This window comes from Lynx canadensis, chromosome X (assembly GCF_007474595.2).
Source record: "Lynx canadensis isolate LIC74 chromosome X, mLynCan4.pri.v2, whole genome shotgun sequence".
In the NCBI taxonomy this organism is placed as follows: domain Eukaryota; kingdom Metazoa; phylum Chordata; class Mammalia; order Carnivora; family Felidae; genus Lynx; species Lynx canadensis.
The window spans coordinates 78,189,932-78,206,379 of NC_044321.2; the positions used below are offsets into that span (position 1 = coordinate 78,189,932).

The 16,448-nt window shown below is 37.4% G+C and overlaps 1 protein-coding gene across 1 annotated transcript in view; it reads right to left on the reverse strand.

The window, feature by feature from the left end:
* Nucleotides 1-2,533: 2,533 nt before the first annotated feature.
* The window catches only part of PCDH19 (protocadherin 19), a 149,546-nt gene continuing 135,631 nt past the window's right edge, over nucleotides 2,534-16,448 (reverse strand). The window contains exon 6 of the mRNA XM_030306242.1: nucleotides 2,534-4,457. Within this exon, the coding sequence (XP_030162102.1) occupies nucleotides 3,874-4,457 (584 nt within the window). The 3' untranslated portion in view covers nucleotides 2,534-3,873. The remainder of the gene's footprint in view (nucleotides 4,458-16,448) is intronic.

The following is a 16,448-nucleotide window of genomic DNA, read 5'->3' on the forward strand; positions in this document are numbered from 1 at the left end:
ACCCCTGCCTCTCCCCAAACTGCCCTTTATCCTTGCCTCAAATGGACCACTTTTCTTTTGCTTATTAATGATATGATTGAGCTATATGAAAAGTTCAACTGAATTTCCATCATACAATCAGTTGTATGCTAAAGGAACACTATCAGGATGGTACTCTTGATGTTGCTAATTTTCAGAGTTCTAAGTTGTATTCCATTTAACATTTTTGATTCACGATCAGTGGATCACCTTGTCAACAAACTAGTTTAAATGAGCACCTTAGGTGCAATTAGCTCTATTAGGCAGGTTTACCATGGATCAGTGATACTTAAGGTGTTGTCCCTGGACCAGCAGCTTTGGCATCACATTGGAATTTTTCAATAGGCAAAGACTCAGGACCCATCCCAGACCTACTGAAACTCTAAGTGTGGGGCCCATCAACATGTACTCTCACAAGCCCTCAACCTTTCAGTGGGTATCTGATCCATATGAATTGCTAGGCCTCACTTCCAGAGCTTCTGCTTCAGTTGGTCTGGATGAGAACAGAGAATGACCATTTCTGACAAGTTCCCAAGTGATGTTGTTTCTGCTGGTTAAAGGACTACACTTTGAGAACAACTGCCCTTCAGGAACTGTGGGATAGCTTGGTGCATTACCTATTTGGGCAATAAGGTGGGCCATAATTTATTCTACTGGCTTTAAGAGGATCAAAGGGATGGTAAATTTCATCCTGAACAGTTTCAAAGATTAATCAGTATTGAGAAAAGAAAAAAGAGATTCCACATAGCATGGTTCTCTTCTTCTTCCAATTACATGTATATAGCATATTCCCATATTTGGGGAAAAGCAATCAATGCAAAATAAAGCCTTTATATTGCATGAAGAAGTTTACCTGCCCAGGGATGTCCCCAATGCAGTTGCTAGAAAAGTAAGTCATGCCACACCAATTCCTTCCCAAAGGGGATATCAGAATAGATGGAATAGAACTCCCTAGGATTTAGGAACTGAAACTGCTCCCTCACATTTAAACGTGTAACATGTTTTGAGAGGGAAAAGAAAGAATATTTGGCCTTCTGTCCTTATGTGGCTTTTCATCAGACATGTTGAAAAGAAGAGGGGAAAAATATGAGCCAAAGGGAAATCTAGGATCTTTCACAAAATTCCTACTTGCAGGCATAGTCTGTCTATAAAACCAGCTTACAAAGCCCTCCTAGGATGCACTTGTGCTTCCTAGGAGCACATGTATACATGAGTATGTATACATCAGAAAATTGAAAAGAAAAAAAGACACTTTCTTAATGAGGGGAATTATCTGATCATGCTCAACAAAGGGTTTCGAAGCCAGAAAATCTCTGACTACCCACTGAGAAAAAAAAAGTATTTTAATAAGGAAACAGGATTGGTCTATGGCTCAAAACTGAAATCTGAAAAAAAAAACTGGAGGGGAGAAAAAAAGCAATATCAGTGCCACTGCTACTCTATTTTAAACTTGGCTGGTAAGAGGCATGACAGCCAGTGGCCTCTCTGGCTCAACAGCCATCTAACGTTTAATACTCCCACTTGCCACAATCTTTTCATCTCCTTCATTCGTACTGAGCATAGTAGGAAATACATCTGTACAAAAACTGTCAAATCTGACTTAAAAGTGGCCTTGACGTGGTAGCTAACAACATAATATCAGGATGGATCAGGTGAAGAACAGTCTAAATTCTATAGGCAGGCATCATAACTTAAAGGGGAAAAATAAGTTTTAATGTGTTAATCAGTCACTTGAAAACACAAATAAATACCTAATTTAAAATCTGCTAAAATGAAATGAATCAAAGAGAGAAAAAAGTATATGAGAGATAATGAAATGAGCCTAAATGAAGATGCTAAAGTAATTGATCTCTAATTGTATCAGTTTCAGAGGGAAATTTGCAGCCACACCAATATTTTTGCATGAGGTAGTATTCAGCAGTGAATAAGAAATAAGGATTAATTTGTAGCTTCATTATACATTCTTTTTCAGAAATATTCTCCCCTACTTAGCCCCACCCCCTCTTCCATACCTACTACCCTCCCTCAAAACCCTCCCTCCCATAAAATAAAATATTCCTAGTAATGTATAAAGCCAGGAACTTAGAGAAAAATAACTAAAACATTTAAAAGAGCTCACTTATCTACTTAAACTTAAGAAAATAAATCCTTTTTTGCATTTTAGTGCTCTAATGTCTAAGCCTTTTTTCTGGGTATTCTTGAATTTCAAAAAATGAAACGAATGAGAACAGAACCACAAAACTTGTTTCTCTAGAAACATCTTTTTTAAGACCAAGGCAGAGCAAAGGTGATGTATTTATTTAGCTTTAAATAATGAACTCTTAGCCTGTGAGAATACTATGTTGGCTAGTAAATATTAATAGACAATAAATGGGGGAGTTAAGAAATGTTAAACAAAAAAAGAACATGCATAACAAACTTGTTAATAACAAAAGGTGTATTCCTAGCCTACAGCAAAGAGTTAGCTAAATTTAAAGAATTTTTTATTTTAGTAGTTTCCTGTTCACATTTTTAACTTTAAAAAAAGTATTAGCCATAAAAAGAGGAGTTCAAGTGTCCAAGTGTATCCATTTAGAAGGCACAGTAATTGGATTTGTGATGCTGTTACTGGTTACCTACCTGTCTTTTCCTAAATGTACACTTTGTACTGCTTACTCCATTCCTATTTATAATCCTACAATATAGAGCAACATGGAGTTCTCAGTTCTAGCCCCCAACATGCTTTGCAGTCTAATTCTAATCATGATTGGAAACACTGAATCAGGAAGTATGTGTCTGAAAAGATGTTAATTTAGATCTCAAAATAGATTCAGTCTTTTTGAGTTTTAGATGATTAGAGACAGGGAATTTCTAAGCCTGGAAACTGATAACTTCAGGAGCTTCTTTCCCATTCAGGTCCTGAAAATTTTAAAAATTGATCTCATAAAACTTTTAGGACAGTATTTCTAACAACTGCAAATTACATAGCAGAATATCCATGAATGACTTTCTATGACGATCTATCACTGATCTGGGCAGAAGACTGAAAGGCAGGAAAAATACTCTGCAAGGTAGTGAGCAATCACTACAAGGGTATCCTCCATGAGTGAGTATCCTCCAAGTGTTCAATCTATATGTGTGGTGTTGCTCTTTCACTTGCCATCTCAGTTTTTTGCACTTTGTTTTTGTCTATAGTTTTATTTTTTTAAGAAAAAAAAAAACACCAACTTCTAAAAGCCTTTTGCCATCACCACATACATAGCAATTTGCAATATCAAATACAACAACAGCACAGCTAGCAAAAGGGTTCTTAAAGCAGGGGTGTCCATAGCAAAGTAGCGTAACTGGAAAGTACTCAAGCTTCAGAAACAACCTTTTGGGGACTCAATTTCACATCACTGAATCAAGGAATAGTACACAATAAATGACCATTAACTTGTCTACACTACAAAACAGTGGCAAGCTTATTAAAGATGTCCAGAGCTTTCTTTCTTCTTTTCTTTTTTTTTTTTTTGCTTTTTTAAATGTAATCCTCCACAAACAATGGTAATTTATATTATGATTTTGACAGAAAAATATACAAATTCAAACACTTAATACATAATACTTTTCACAACTGAATTTGTCTGTTTCCCCAACATCAAGGCCCCATGAACAACTCAAACCAAAGCTAATTTGCTCCAACTGAACACCCCTGCTGCTTGTTGAAACAAGAGGGATTGTCAAAGAATGATAGTCACTTATAAACAATACATTTAGGGAAAGCTCTGAAATCACAGCCACTCAAGAACCAACCATTAGTGAGCAATTAAAACAATCAGCTCCTTCTTCTTCAATAACCAGTATGGATTCTCTCTCTTCTTCCCCTAGTCTGCTTTAGAGAATGATATCTTTCAGACGCTTCATACCAGGAGATTCTTTGTCGCGACCGTCCTTCAGAGCGGGGTTGACCTCATGGATGACTTTCTCGCTGTCGGCTCCACGGGGCTCAGCTTCAGAGGGACGAGAAGGGCCATTGTTGACATACTGCTCCAGATCACGGCCCGGGGGCGCCAGGGTGTAAGACACGGAGGGCTTGGTGGGCAGAGGGCTCTTGAGGTGTAGGGGGGAGGTGACAGGGCTAATAGCCTCACAACCATTGCCCGCCTCCCGAATAGCGCCGTTGACCTTGGGGCTGCAGATGGTCACATCAACCGTTCTTCTGCCTTTCAGGGTGGGCCTCTCCTCAGCTGGGTGGTCACTGACATCTTTTCCAAAGGTTGCAAAAGTCCGCTTGGTGGAGCCGCAGTCGTCATAAGCCTCAACATCAGCAGCAGTAGCTTCAATGGACAGAGCTATGACATTCCTCACATGCTCAGGGGACTTGGACCTGGTGGGCATGGGGTTCCGGGGCATCCAGCACCTGTCAGAGTGGCCAAGAATCCTGCATTCTTCCCTGCAATGAAATCCTTCATTCTGATCTGTTTGGAGAAAATAAAATGTCAATTTCATCAGCTTTTCCCAGGAATCATTGTTACACCCCAGTGTTCTGGTTTCTTAGGTACCCACAGGCCCTTCTGGGAAATGGCACTTCTAGATAGTCCTTTATTGCCTTCTCGGGACAAGTGTGAAGAATTGGATTTTTAAAAGGCTGCAGATCTCCCCCTGTACACTCATGTCTTTTATTATTAGTTTTGTTGTTCCCATTGCTGAAAAAACTAAAAACCTAAAGGTAAACATGTTATGATGAAAAAATGTATTTAAAAAAAAGTTTAGGTGCACCTGGGTGGCTCAGTTCGGTTAAGTGTGTGACTTCAGCTCAGATCATGATCTTGAAGTTCGTTAGTTCAAGCCCCACATTAGGCTCTCTGCTGTCAGCGCAGAGCCTGCTTCGGATCCTCTCCCTCTCTCTGTCCCTCCCCTTCTCACACTTTCTCATTCTTTCTCAAAAATAAATAAACATTTAAAAAATAAAACATAAAAAAGTTTATCCCGAGTGTCAAGGGTCTGAGAGTCAGCATTTTTATCAACAACTCCAGCTAAAAATCCACTGCATTTGAAACTAGTTACAGCAGAAGAGGGAGTGGAGGAAGAGTAGGAAATCCAACAATCAGTATATCTGAGAAGTCTTGGCCATATTTTGAACAACAGCACTGCTAACCATATTTCCACCCTACTTGTCAATGATATGCCATGCTTAATTTTAGATTGGTATCATGCTGTCTTTGAAAACCCAATCATTTCACTTCTTTTTGACCATCAGTTCTGCCAGCCAATCTTCTCAATAAGCCATTTATATGACTTGATTTCCCATTAGAAGGAATATACTGATATCTTTTCCTTCCATTTGACCCATAAGCTTCAATTGACCTTGTCTACACATCACTCATAGGTTGAACATCATTTAATTATATTCAACTAGCCATCTTTCCTTATCTGTCTTATCTGAAGTTTTATTAGGGTCATATTTCTTAAAATAAAGAAATCTTTTATGGATTACTTTAACCCTATCATAGAATATCTCAGCAGTTAGAATTCAGAATTTTTGGTGAGACTTTTTTTCTCTCTTCTCAAGTCAGGTTCATTCAGAGTTAAGGCTTTAATTTGACTCTTAGAGAAGCTTTCTACATGGATTTCATCAAACCATAGACCCAGGGTTAATTTCTGCCTGTTCATTGGGAAATTGTTCATCTTAATGTCTGGTTTATAGCCTTAACTTTCCAGATCCATTTTTACTTATGTTACATTCTTGTATGATGATGACCTAATGAAAATTTTCATCACATTGTACAATGCATCAAAATATTAGCAGTTTAACATTCACAGAAAACCTTGGGGTATAATCAGAGGAGATGGGGAGACAAGGAGAAGTTGAAAAGACCAAAAAAAACATGCCAAAAAAAGCTGAAAATATATTGCTGTGATTGCTTTTTGCTGGGGGAAGAAATCAGAAATTCAGGGCTTTGCCTGATATTAGTCTATATATAACACATCTTTCTTATACACTTATATTTCTTGTTTGCTTCTTATTTTAAAAAATGGCATAGGAAAGAGGCAATGCTCTGACTCCTTTGTTAAAGGCTATCTTGGTAAAGGGGCACATACATATGAGAGGGGGATCGAGAAATAATGGTTGAATTGGATGTATACCTCATCATTTGGAGAATAAGCATTGGAAACAGCTAAACATCAAGGCCTAATCCAGGCTGAGTCCAGATTTCAACACAGCTCTGGGAGTGGCCTTTGACCTAGTTTAAACTACTGAAAAACCAATCAGAGCTAAGACCCTTTCAGTGTACTGGGACACAATTTGCCAGTTTATCTTTAAGATGGACATTTTATGCTCCCTTTAAGTGTGAAAAAGAAAATGCAGACCAGATGTGAATAAAGCAAAGCAACTACTTCTGGAATTGCATAGGACTGGTAGAGACTATGGGCTTGCCACCATGTAGTATTGTGGCTAGGGATGGAGGTATGAGAGTAGAGAGGAATCATTTTATATCATTCAAATTAACTGCCAAGATGCTGGCTCCAGCTGAAACAGAGGTCAGCTAACAATTCAGTAATTCCTTAAGATTCCTCTTATGTGCCTGTTTGTGACTCTATACCTTGTTACATCTTGACCTGAGCATAGGCAAAGCAAAATGTAAAACTCTAAAATCCACACATAGTTGTGGATATTCAAACACATTGTCATGTACAGATAAATGAAGGTAGGTATCTTTAATTCAAATGTAAACATAATTAGGGATGAATTATAAATTTTCAAATTGGTCTTCCCTGATTCTGAACTTGTCCCTAATATTTGGAAAGATAAATAAATAAATGAAATGCATAAGTTTGGAACAGGGACACAAATCTCAAGGCCACTCCTTAAATCAGATTTCGACAAAAAATTTTTTTTTTAAATATGGAGAAAAAATAAAGATTATTTAATGTAGGTGGTAATATATATTTGTTTGGTCACAATATTTCATGAAGGACCTTGGTGAGAGAAACCTAAAACCTCTGGCAACAACTTATATCTTAAACAGAAGGCATAAGAGGCAGCAATGATTAAGTCATGATGGATAAGGAAGTACTTCAAATAGGAAAAGAAGAGAATTTGTTATTTTGTGCAAATGTTAGCAAAACTTTTTGCAGTGATAACTATCCTCCTCAGGAGTTAAACTGCTGTCTCTTCAGATGTAGGCAAACAATGTGCTTCCACACTAGAAAGAGCCTACCCATGGTCCCAACCAAAGCAAAAAAGGAAAATGATGAAAATACCATCTCAGGCTTTGCTAAAACTTTCAAAGTTCTGGTGGAATAGAAGAGCTGAGAGGCTCTGTTGGGTTTATATACATGTCCAGCCACCATGGTGTTTAATACTGCTGCAGCTCTTTATTGTGATTCAGACTTTAGGTGTATCAACTGAAAGATTCCAATGATCAGAGACAAAATTCTAACACTAAAATAGTTTAAGGTAACAGTTACAAGAGCAATGTGTTACCCTCCTTGGAAGTGATCTGCAATCAATGAGGCAGAAAGGGAAAGTTAAAGTGAGTTCTAGTTCCTAAGAGCTCAAGTAGTTACTTCTAAGTAGAAGTAGTAATATAACCTGCAAGCAAGTAATGTGGAAATCAGAAAGGCTTCCTGGATTGTACTCATATACATCCACTTAGCTTAATCTGAATCACTCCCTGAACAAATAACCTATGACCAAAATTAGAAAAGCTCCCTGGATTGTGTTTACAAACATCCATTTAGCTTAATCTGTATCACTCCATGAACAAAACAATCTACTACCATAGCAGGGACAATTTTGTAAGATATAATGAAAGGGATGGTAGTACCAATTATGAACAGGTTAAGTGTTGCTAAAATTTGTTGTATGCACCTAATCAAGAAAACATAACTGTTAGGAAGTATCCCCTTCTTGACTTAACTAGTTCCTACTCATCTGAAGCACACATAATGAATTGCCCACCAAATATCCATACCTATATTTAATATTTAGGAAAAGAACCCCACTTTTGTTAGGATTTGTAATGTACCAGCTAAAAAAAAAAAACCCTGCATTTCCTGGCTTCCCTTGTAGATAGATGTGGCCACATAATTAATATTGGACCAATGTTATGAAGGCAAAATATCAAGAAAACTCCTTAAAAGTAGGAGGGGGTGATGTAACTGGGAGACCCTGTTGTCCTTATTCCTTCCTGCTTTGTCCTGTCTGGAATGGAGACATAAAGGCTGGGCCTATAGCATCCATCTTACCATCATGAAGCAACTCTGAGGATGGAAGTCACGTGCCTATGGATAGCAGAATAGAAAGATACAACAACTCTGGGATATTGAAGATATTGTAGATCCATCTCACTAGTTCATATATGAACTTCTTTCATATAAGAGAAAAAATAAGCCTCCCTCTTGGCTAAGCCACTGAGTTATTTTCTTTAGAGAGAGAGGGGGGTCCTTATTACCAGCAGTTGAGCACTATTTATAACTGATACATTACCCATGTAATATATTTTAAATTTAATTTAAATTTAACTTTCTCAAGGAATCCTTGCCTGATCCATTAGATTAAGGCACATTGCATACCACTTTCTTTTATAGCACTCATTACAGCTATTTAATATCTATATTCAAATGTTAGCTTGTAAACTCTAAATGAGCAAAGATTATATCTATTTTGTTCCCTCCCATACCCACAGAAGGTAGCAAAGGGTCCAACATAGAGCAGGTACTCAGTAACAGTTTAATTTAAATGGATGAAAAAGGCACAAGAGTGATAGCAATAAAACAAAGAATATTGATCAACACACCAGACACTGTGCTACTGATACAACTCCTAAAAGTGGAAATTACTATTCTATTTAGTAGAAACACTATGAAAACATACAAAGAAAACTATGCAGCTGTATCAAAAACAATAAAGTAAATTTATCACTTGAGAAACATTAAGGTCAAGTCTCATTTAGTCTCTGAATTGTTTCCTATATACTATAAACAGGTCTTAAAGGGATATATCATGCTTTGATGTCCAGTTGAAGATACATTTGTCATGTACCTTGGAGTTTGCAATTCTAACAATAGTTAATGGGGTCTATACTCTGCTAAGTTAACAACACAATAAGCAGAAGCATCAATTTTATGAAATGAATGTCCTGTTCAAATATCAAGCATTGTTTCTTGGCATCAAACACAACTGTTGTTAATTCCTATAAAATATAAACCAAAAATGGGACCTATAGTGAGCCTTTTAGACCAACTGCAGATACTGACTCCTCTGGAAAAACTAATTAAAATATGTATGGCAAAAATTAATGCTCTATATATGCCATGGAATTACCAAAGTAAATAATTATCCTGGAAAGAGTTCTTAAAAGCATTTTAAGGCCTGCAGAGTTCAGGAGAAAGAATATCCATCCTGTATCTGTAACTTAACAGAATACCAATGGGCTCAGTGAAAAGGAGAAGAAAGGCAGGAAGGAGAGAGGGAGGGGGGAGGAAGGAAGGAAGGAAGGAAGGAAGGAAGGAAGGAAGGAAGGAAGGAAAGAAGGAAGGAAGAGCTGGAAACACTATGAAGGTTTTAAACATTCTGTCTTGGTTTTGATATGATTGACATCTTAAGGACTGGGCTCCTTTTGGGTGTTTAGAACATCCAGCAAAAATTCAATAAGGGCTTAGGACTTTGCAAAATGACAACTTCCCAGAGCCATCCCAGGTTGCAATTCTGAGAGGAATTTACACTCACTTCCTAAAGGACCCAAAGTTTTGGCAAGAAAAGTTGGAGCTCCATCTATAAAATATTCAAGGGCACATCAGTGAAGGCTGAGACCTTCCTAGAGATTCATGAACCAAAGACACTAAGCTATCCTGTAGCCACTAGAGTGTAATAAGAAGTAAATCACAAATTACACTACAAACAATTACTTGTCTCTTTCTCACTCCCTTCTCTTTCTTTCAGAATTTTCTGCCATTTTGGTTCCTCCCTAATGCTTTCTTTTTATTCTCCTGTTCTCTAGATTCCTACTTGTTAGCAGCCCTTCCTACAGCACCATTGGTCTGACAGACAACAGGAAGAGAGGGTAAGATACCAGAACTGTGTGACTTGTATTCAAAACATCTATGTAGTATTATTTTATGGATGCCAAAGAAGAGCTATCCAAAAACCAGCCCTTGTAACAGAGAGAGAAATTTCCACATTTTTCATTCAGCGGGTACAAGCATTAAAAGTCCTTGTTAAAATAAGATAATCCATTACCAAATTGAGATCATCAGATTTTCTTTGGTCATATAGAAAAGCCATGGGGAAAGAACCCAGGATAGGAGAGTTTTTATGGGGTAAGTCTACCAATATCTAGAGGTATAGATACCTAGAAAGGGCAGAGTGGGGGACAGGGTATAGGAACAAAGTTCCTAAGACTGACAAAAGGATGTTGCCAAAAGACAGCAGATAGGCAAAGAAGAAAGACAGTCCTGATTAGCATAGCTTGGCATTTTCAGTATGGGTAACTAGTTAAACTGCATGAATCTGCAAAGTTGAGTTTTAGCTTGGGATGGAGAGGATGGCTGAAAAAACTGATGGACCCCAGTCTTGTCCTAGACTATTTGACAGATCAGCATCAATTAGCAAGTGCCACTCAGCGCTTGGCCTCTGTGATACCAAATGGCACATAAGCCTCTCTCCTCATTCACAGTCTATGCACCTAAAATTCACTTACTCCCAGTGCAACATGAAAATAGATTAAAAAGTTGCCCCTTTCAGAATTCAAAGCAATTGAATTATCTTCAATGGAATCTTCAGTACTGAGCTTGTCAAAGAGACAAAGTTAAAACATATTGAAGTAGAAGTGTTTTAGAATTGAATATTTATTATAGATGATAGTGTGGCAGGTACAGTCATACAATCTAAGTTGCAATTTGGGCAATCACAATAGTTCCTGGAGTTTTCATTTTTGTACTAGGATTCAATTAAATTCAACCCATAAAGAAGAGATTTCAAGATGTGTATAAATATAAATCATTTGTGGTGATGCATGGGGAGTAGGAAATGAAGCAGAAGGCTGCCTGGAAAATTGAGACTAAGAAATAAGAGGTGCTCACAGTGACTGAGATAAGAAAAAATTGACTAAACTGGGATCTTTGCATTTTGGCTTCTATGGTAAAGAAAATTATCTGACAAAGTGCTGAACTTCAACTGGATACTTAGAAGCCATTTGAAAGGCATCTTTACAAGTAAAATATGAGGTGTCAAAGAAGGCCATTGAAACATTTCCCTAAAGGAGGAACACTGAGATACCGAAACTCTGAGCAAAGTAGAGCCATTTTTGAATGGTTCATTCATTCTAAGATGTCCACCAAATTAAGTCCCTTAGCCCATATTTGATGGACCCTTACAACACGTAGTCACTTCTGTGAAGAGTTAAAACCAGGTGTTTGATTTTGTGTAGATTAAAAACAGTCAGACCATTTCAGACATTTTACAGGTAGTTATGCTGCTGTCAAGATAGAGCCTTCAAATGATGTTTACAAGTAGCGCTGAACTAAAGTCATCACCAACTTGGTTTCATTCTTTCCTGGAAAATAAGGAAATAGTTGACACATCATTAGCTTCAGAAAAAAAAAGCCACATTTATACTGGTCATAAGCTTCTGGATATTAGATAGAATGTGTAGTGAGGATGGCACAAATAAGACTGGTAAAGAAAGCAAGAGGAGCAAGGCATGTTATCCAGGAGAAAAGATTTTCCTTTTTTAATGAAAATTTAATGTTGGAGAGAGAAAAAAGCTGGTGTTCCTCTTAACAGGAACTGACACTTCCTTCAGTAAAGTTCCAGGATATCCAGTTTTGTAAAACAGGCAATATTATACATGGGTCAAAAAAAAAAAAGGTTGCAACTGTAATTTCTAAATTCTTTGAAGATTCTTGACTGCCAAAATGTTCTTGTTACCGGGTGGGGAAGCTAAGAAACAACATTAGTGATTCTACAATCACTTCTTTCATATTTGAAAAATAAAGTGCTCAGTAAACCAATCACTGTCCCTTGAAATGATTCATAAAAATAGTGTATGTCATGCCATTACCTAGGTAGGAGTCACTAGAAATAGTCATTGGAAGCACACAGTGTCAGAAAGATTAATATCTATTAACTACCTAGGTTGGACTATTCATTACCAACAAAAGCCTCATAGAAAAGTCTAGCATTATCTTGATGTTTCAGTGTAACTTCAGCAACCATCTGGAATACTGTAATTGCTATGACACTGCTTCTGGGCACAGAAAACAGCACAATCATTAAAAAAAATTCATTTGAAATATCTTTATAGAAGCTAATAAATTTTACAACAATTTCATACTTCCTCATTACAACAAAGAAAAGCTTAGTCCCGGACAAATTAAAAGTAAATTGGTTGCCTTAGGGGAATCTATTCAAACATCACTTTTACGTGTTAGAATCTATCTTTTCTCTTAGAACATTAGAAGGAGGGAAGGAGAGAAGGAGGGAGAGAGAATGAATGAATGAACCTTGGATAAGGGAGTGAGACAGAAGATGGAGATAAAGAGTGTGAAAGGGAAAGAAGACAGTATATGAAAAAGACAAGCTATAGCAACAAACGGAGAGTGAGACACAAGCAAAACCATTAAATCCTTGTTTGCAAAACCAGGTAGAAATCAACTTAAAATAAAATGCAAATGTGTCACTGGGGTGCAGGCCTAACATTTGTGCTGGAATTTATGAATAATAACTATGAACAATGAATACCAAAATTGAAGGGATCAAATACACCTTCTATGTTTACTTGTCATTATCCATCTTTCATGGACAATGCTCAGTTCTATTCTTTTGCTCCTTTCCTTAGAAATACTCATAATTATTCTTTTTCCAGGTGTCCATTTAATCATACTAGTAGAAGAAAGCAAGTTCTATTTTTCAGGTTGTTGCTTCAAAAGCAATTAGACAAATTCAGAAGTGAGACCAATTAATCTATTCTTTGAGGAATCTTCATCATTTGAAGGTATGCTATGCTTGACCCGCTGCTCCTATTAGGAGGAAAAAGTCCTTTACACCTTAAGCACATGTCAGTTCTTATATGAGCCCCTGGCCCTTAGCTTGTCCAACTCTTCTCTGAAAGAAAGAATGGCTGCTCCATCTGAAGTATCATGGAAGTCTTGAAATCTCTTTGGGCTACAGCTGTGAGGGCTTTTTCTGAGTTGGCTCGAACTCTGAATTATAAGAAGTAGCAGAAGGCTTTTAGGTTGAGATGACCTTAGTTAAGACACTCTGACACAAGTCTAGTAAAATCTATGTAAGTACTGATACATAGTAAGCCTGGATTATAGACACAAAAATATATCACAGATATACATTCATGTGCACACACCACCACCAGTCTTCATCACTCTAGTCATTACCATTCACAAGTTAAAACAATGGAGCATGATATGTTGATTATATCTCAATAAAGCTGGAAAAAATTAATGGAACAAATCAAAAGATTACTAAAAACTAGCCTGGTAAAATTTAAATTCTCTGTCCATTTAGTACAGATCACGTATCTACACCCTTGGAATAATCTGTTTTTCCAAAACATTTCATCTCCTGAACTCCAATTCATTGCATTTTCCCCTTGTTGGCTAAAGTGCCAGTCTTTCATGAGTTGGTCTGCAAAACATGTACCTAATGAAGGAATGCCATGCTGTGGCTAGAGAATCTCTGAGGAGTATAGTTCTACGTTCAGAAAACAAGACAGCACTGGGAGTAGAGAATTTGAAGCTTCATTAAAGCCTGTATTCTTTCTATTCTCTGAGATTCCAATCTGGCAGTTACAGAGAGAGAGAGAGAGAGAGTGCAGACTTGTTTAATATAAGATGTTGAATTCTAGCACAGAAATATTTGAAGAGTAAATTGAAATTATTAATTACATAAAAAGTTTCTTTGGCCCTAGAGATTTCTTATCCCCTTAATTCCACTTTGCAACCTTTTTTTTTTTATTTGCTTCTATCAGTTAGTGAACAGAAAATAATCTGGCTTGTTATTAAAACTTCAGATAAAATAATCAGCTTTGGTAAAATGCAAACGGTGCCTAGCTGAAGATCTAAGGATTGTCATCTGTCTATATGTTTAGACATGGGACAACTCCTTTATCCTAATGGTGGATTGGAGGCAAGGGGTAGAAAAAGATTGGAAAGGAGAAAAGAGCAGGGCAGATGCAGAATTATATTTTAAAACCTCCTGCTGGCATTCAACGAGCTCTCTCCTGTGATTAATCACACACACACACACACACACACACACACACACCACAAAATTGCAATGCTGACATAGCTTCCTGGATAAGATGCTTATATAGGACAGTAACAAACAAGGACATTGACAAATGGCTTTATTCTCCTGGGGAATCTTTGTCCCCCTTCTTCCAGAGTTTATGCAAACTGAAAAGTTTATACATTTAACACCCTGTTATCCATTCTAATATGGGAAGTCAGCGGTATTTCAACAAAGAAATCACTCATGAGTAATGATTTTACGGAGACAAGAGTGGGAAAATGAACTGTTTGAAATGAGTCTAATTCCTTGTGTGATGGCTAATAAAAAGAAACATCTGAACATGGTGCTTGAGAAGCATTTTTGTATTGTTCAACAGACTGAAAATAATAGCCTTTTTTCTGGTCTGCATTACCATTAATAACAGCCTTCCCTTCTGGTCATCTGTGTTTACAAAGAGAATAAAGATTGATACAAGAGTTCACCTTTCTTCTGCAGCACCCAACTAGACACAGATTGTCCAGATTATTATTTTTTTTATCACACACAAACCAACTTTTATTTTCAAAAGCAAAGTTAATCAGAGTACCTATATGTTTCAGAAATTACTTAGGAACTGTGAGGAAGCCAGAGAATTTCCAAGGTAGTTCTCAGAAAGGTTGCTTGAAGAGTGAAAGGGGATGCTCACATCTTGCCTTTGTTTAAGGAAGCTCTTAAACTCTCCTGAGAGGAAATCTTCCATCTTCTCTATTTACTTTCTCCTGACCACACCCTGAAGGTTGTCCAGAGAAGGGAAATAGTAAATTGATTATGACTAGATAGTGCAACCCACAAACTGCAGGTTGCCAGCTCCTCCAGTGCATTTAAGATGGAATTGCCTTTACAAAATTTCAACATATTCACAAGCATTGCATAAAGGAATATTCCCCTGAAGTTCAATGGACCTTTTATTCCCACCTATAAATAATAAGTGCTGTTATGAATTAATTCTCATTTCTCTTTAGTCATCTCATCTCCCTTTTCTCTGTTCCATAGTATTCAACTTGTTTCTGCCATGCCCAGAATAGCCTCTTGTCTTACCATTTTTTTCAGACTCTCTTCCTTCAGCTTTGTAGTATTTCCTCATCACATCAAATCTTTCTGCCTAGAAACTCACACCCCCAGGGAAGCTATCAGGAAGAAATCAGAAACAATAGCAATGGCCAAGTCTCTGACAGAAAATCCACCAATATGGAATAAAAGCTGTTCTCAGGGACATTTCCTCCTTCCCACCAAGGAACCTTCAGAATAAGTCTAATGATTCCATGGGGGACCCTCCAAATATTAGAAACAGCTCTGTCTGGAATTTCCTTAGCAAGGTATGCTACCAGCACCCCTTATAATAAAAACTTGGAGAAGAATATTAACTGCACAGCTACAAACATAGTCTTCATACCCTATAACAAAGAGACCACATTTCTTTATTAGGAGACTAACTGGTTAACATTTACCATAAAATAACATTTAAAAATTTACATGGGGCGCCTGGGTGGCTCAGTCGGTTGGGCGTCTGACTTCGGCTCAGGTCATGATCTCACAGCTCTTGAGTTCAAGCCCTGCGTCAGAACCTGGAGCTGCTTCAGATTCTGTATCTGCCTCTCTCTGCCCCTTCCCCACTGTGCGCTCTCCCCCCCAAAAAAATAAATAAACATTAAAAAAAACTTACATTTCCCTCAAATTCTAAAAAACTTGCCATAAACTTTATGTCTGTCCAAAAAATCAACAGCGTATTTAATAAACTCCTCAACTATTTGCTCATTGGAAATTTATAGCCTAATGTAACATTGGTCCTCTCTTGTTCGTCATGTTAATATCACCGGGCCATCAGCCAAAGCCTAGAGAAGCTTCATCTTGGTGAACTGTAATCTCTAGTGTCAGATATAGTCATCCTGAGTAATGGGAACTATAGCTTGCCAAAATCTATAGCCTCCCTGTCTGTTCCATCCATCAAATATGCTTAAAAGTCCCATGGCACAAGCCCAGCAGTCTACAGATCCCAATCAAACATCAATAGCTTAAGTGTAAGTGATTGTAGATGAAGTACAAGCCAAATGTGCTTCCTTTTCAGCTGCAGGAATTCCAGTGCTATTATCACACCAATAATGTTCATGTCTAATGATTCAGACAAGCATCCAAGTCTGTGTTATGGGATGTTTTGCACAAGCTACAATTACAGCAT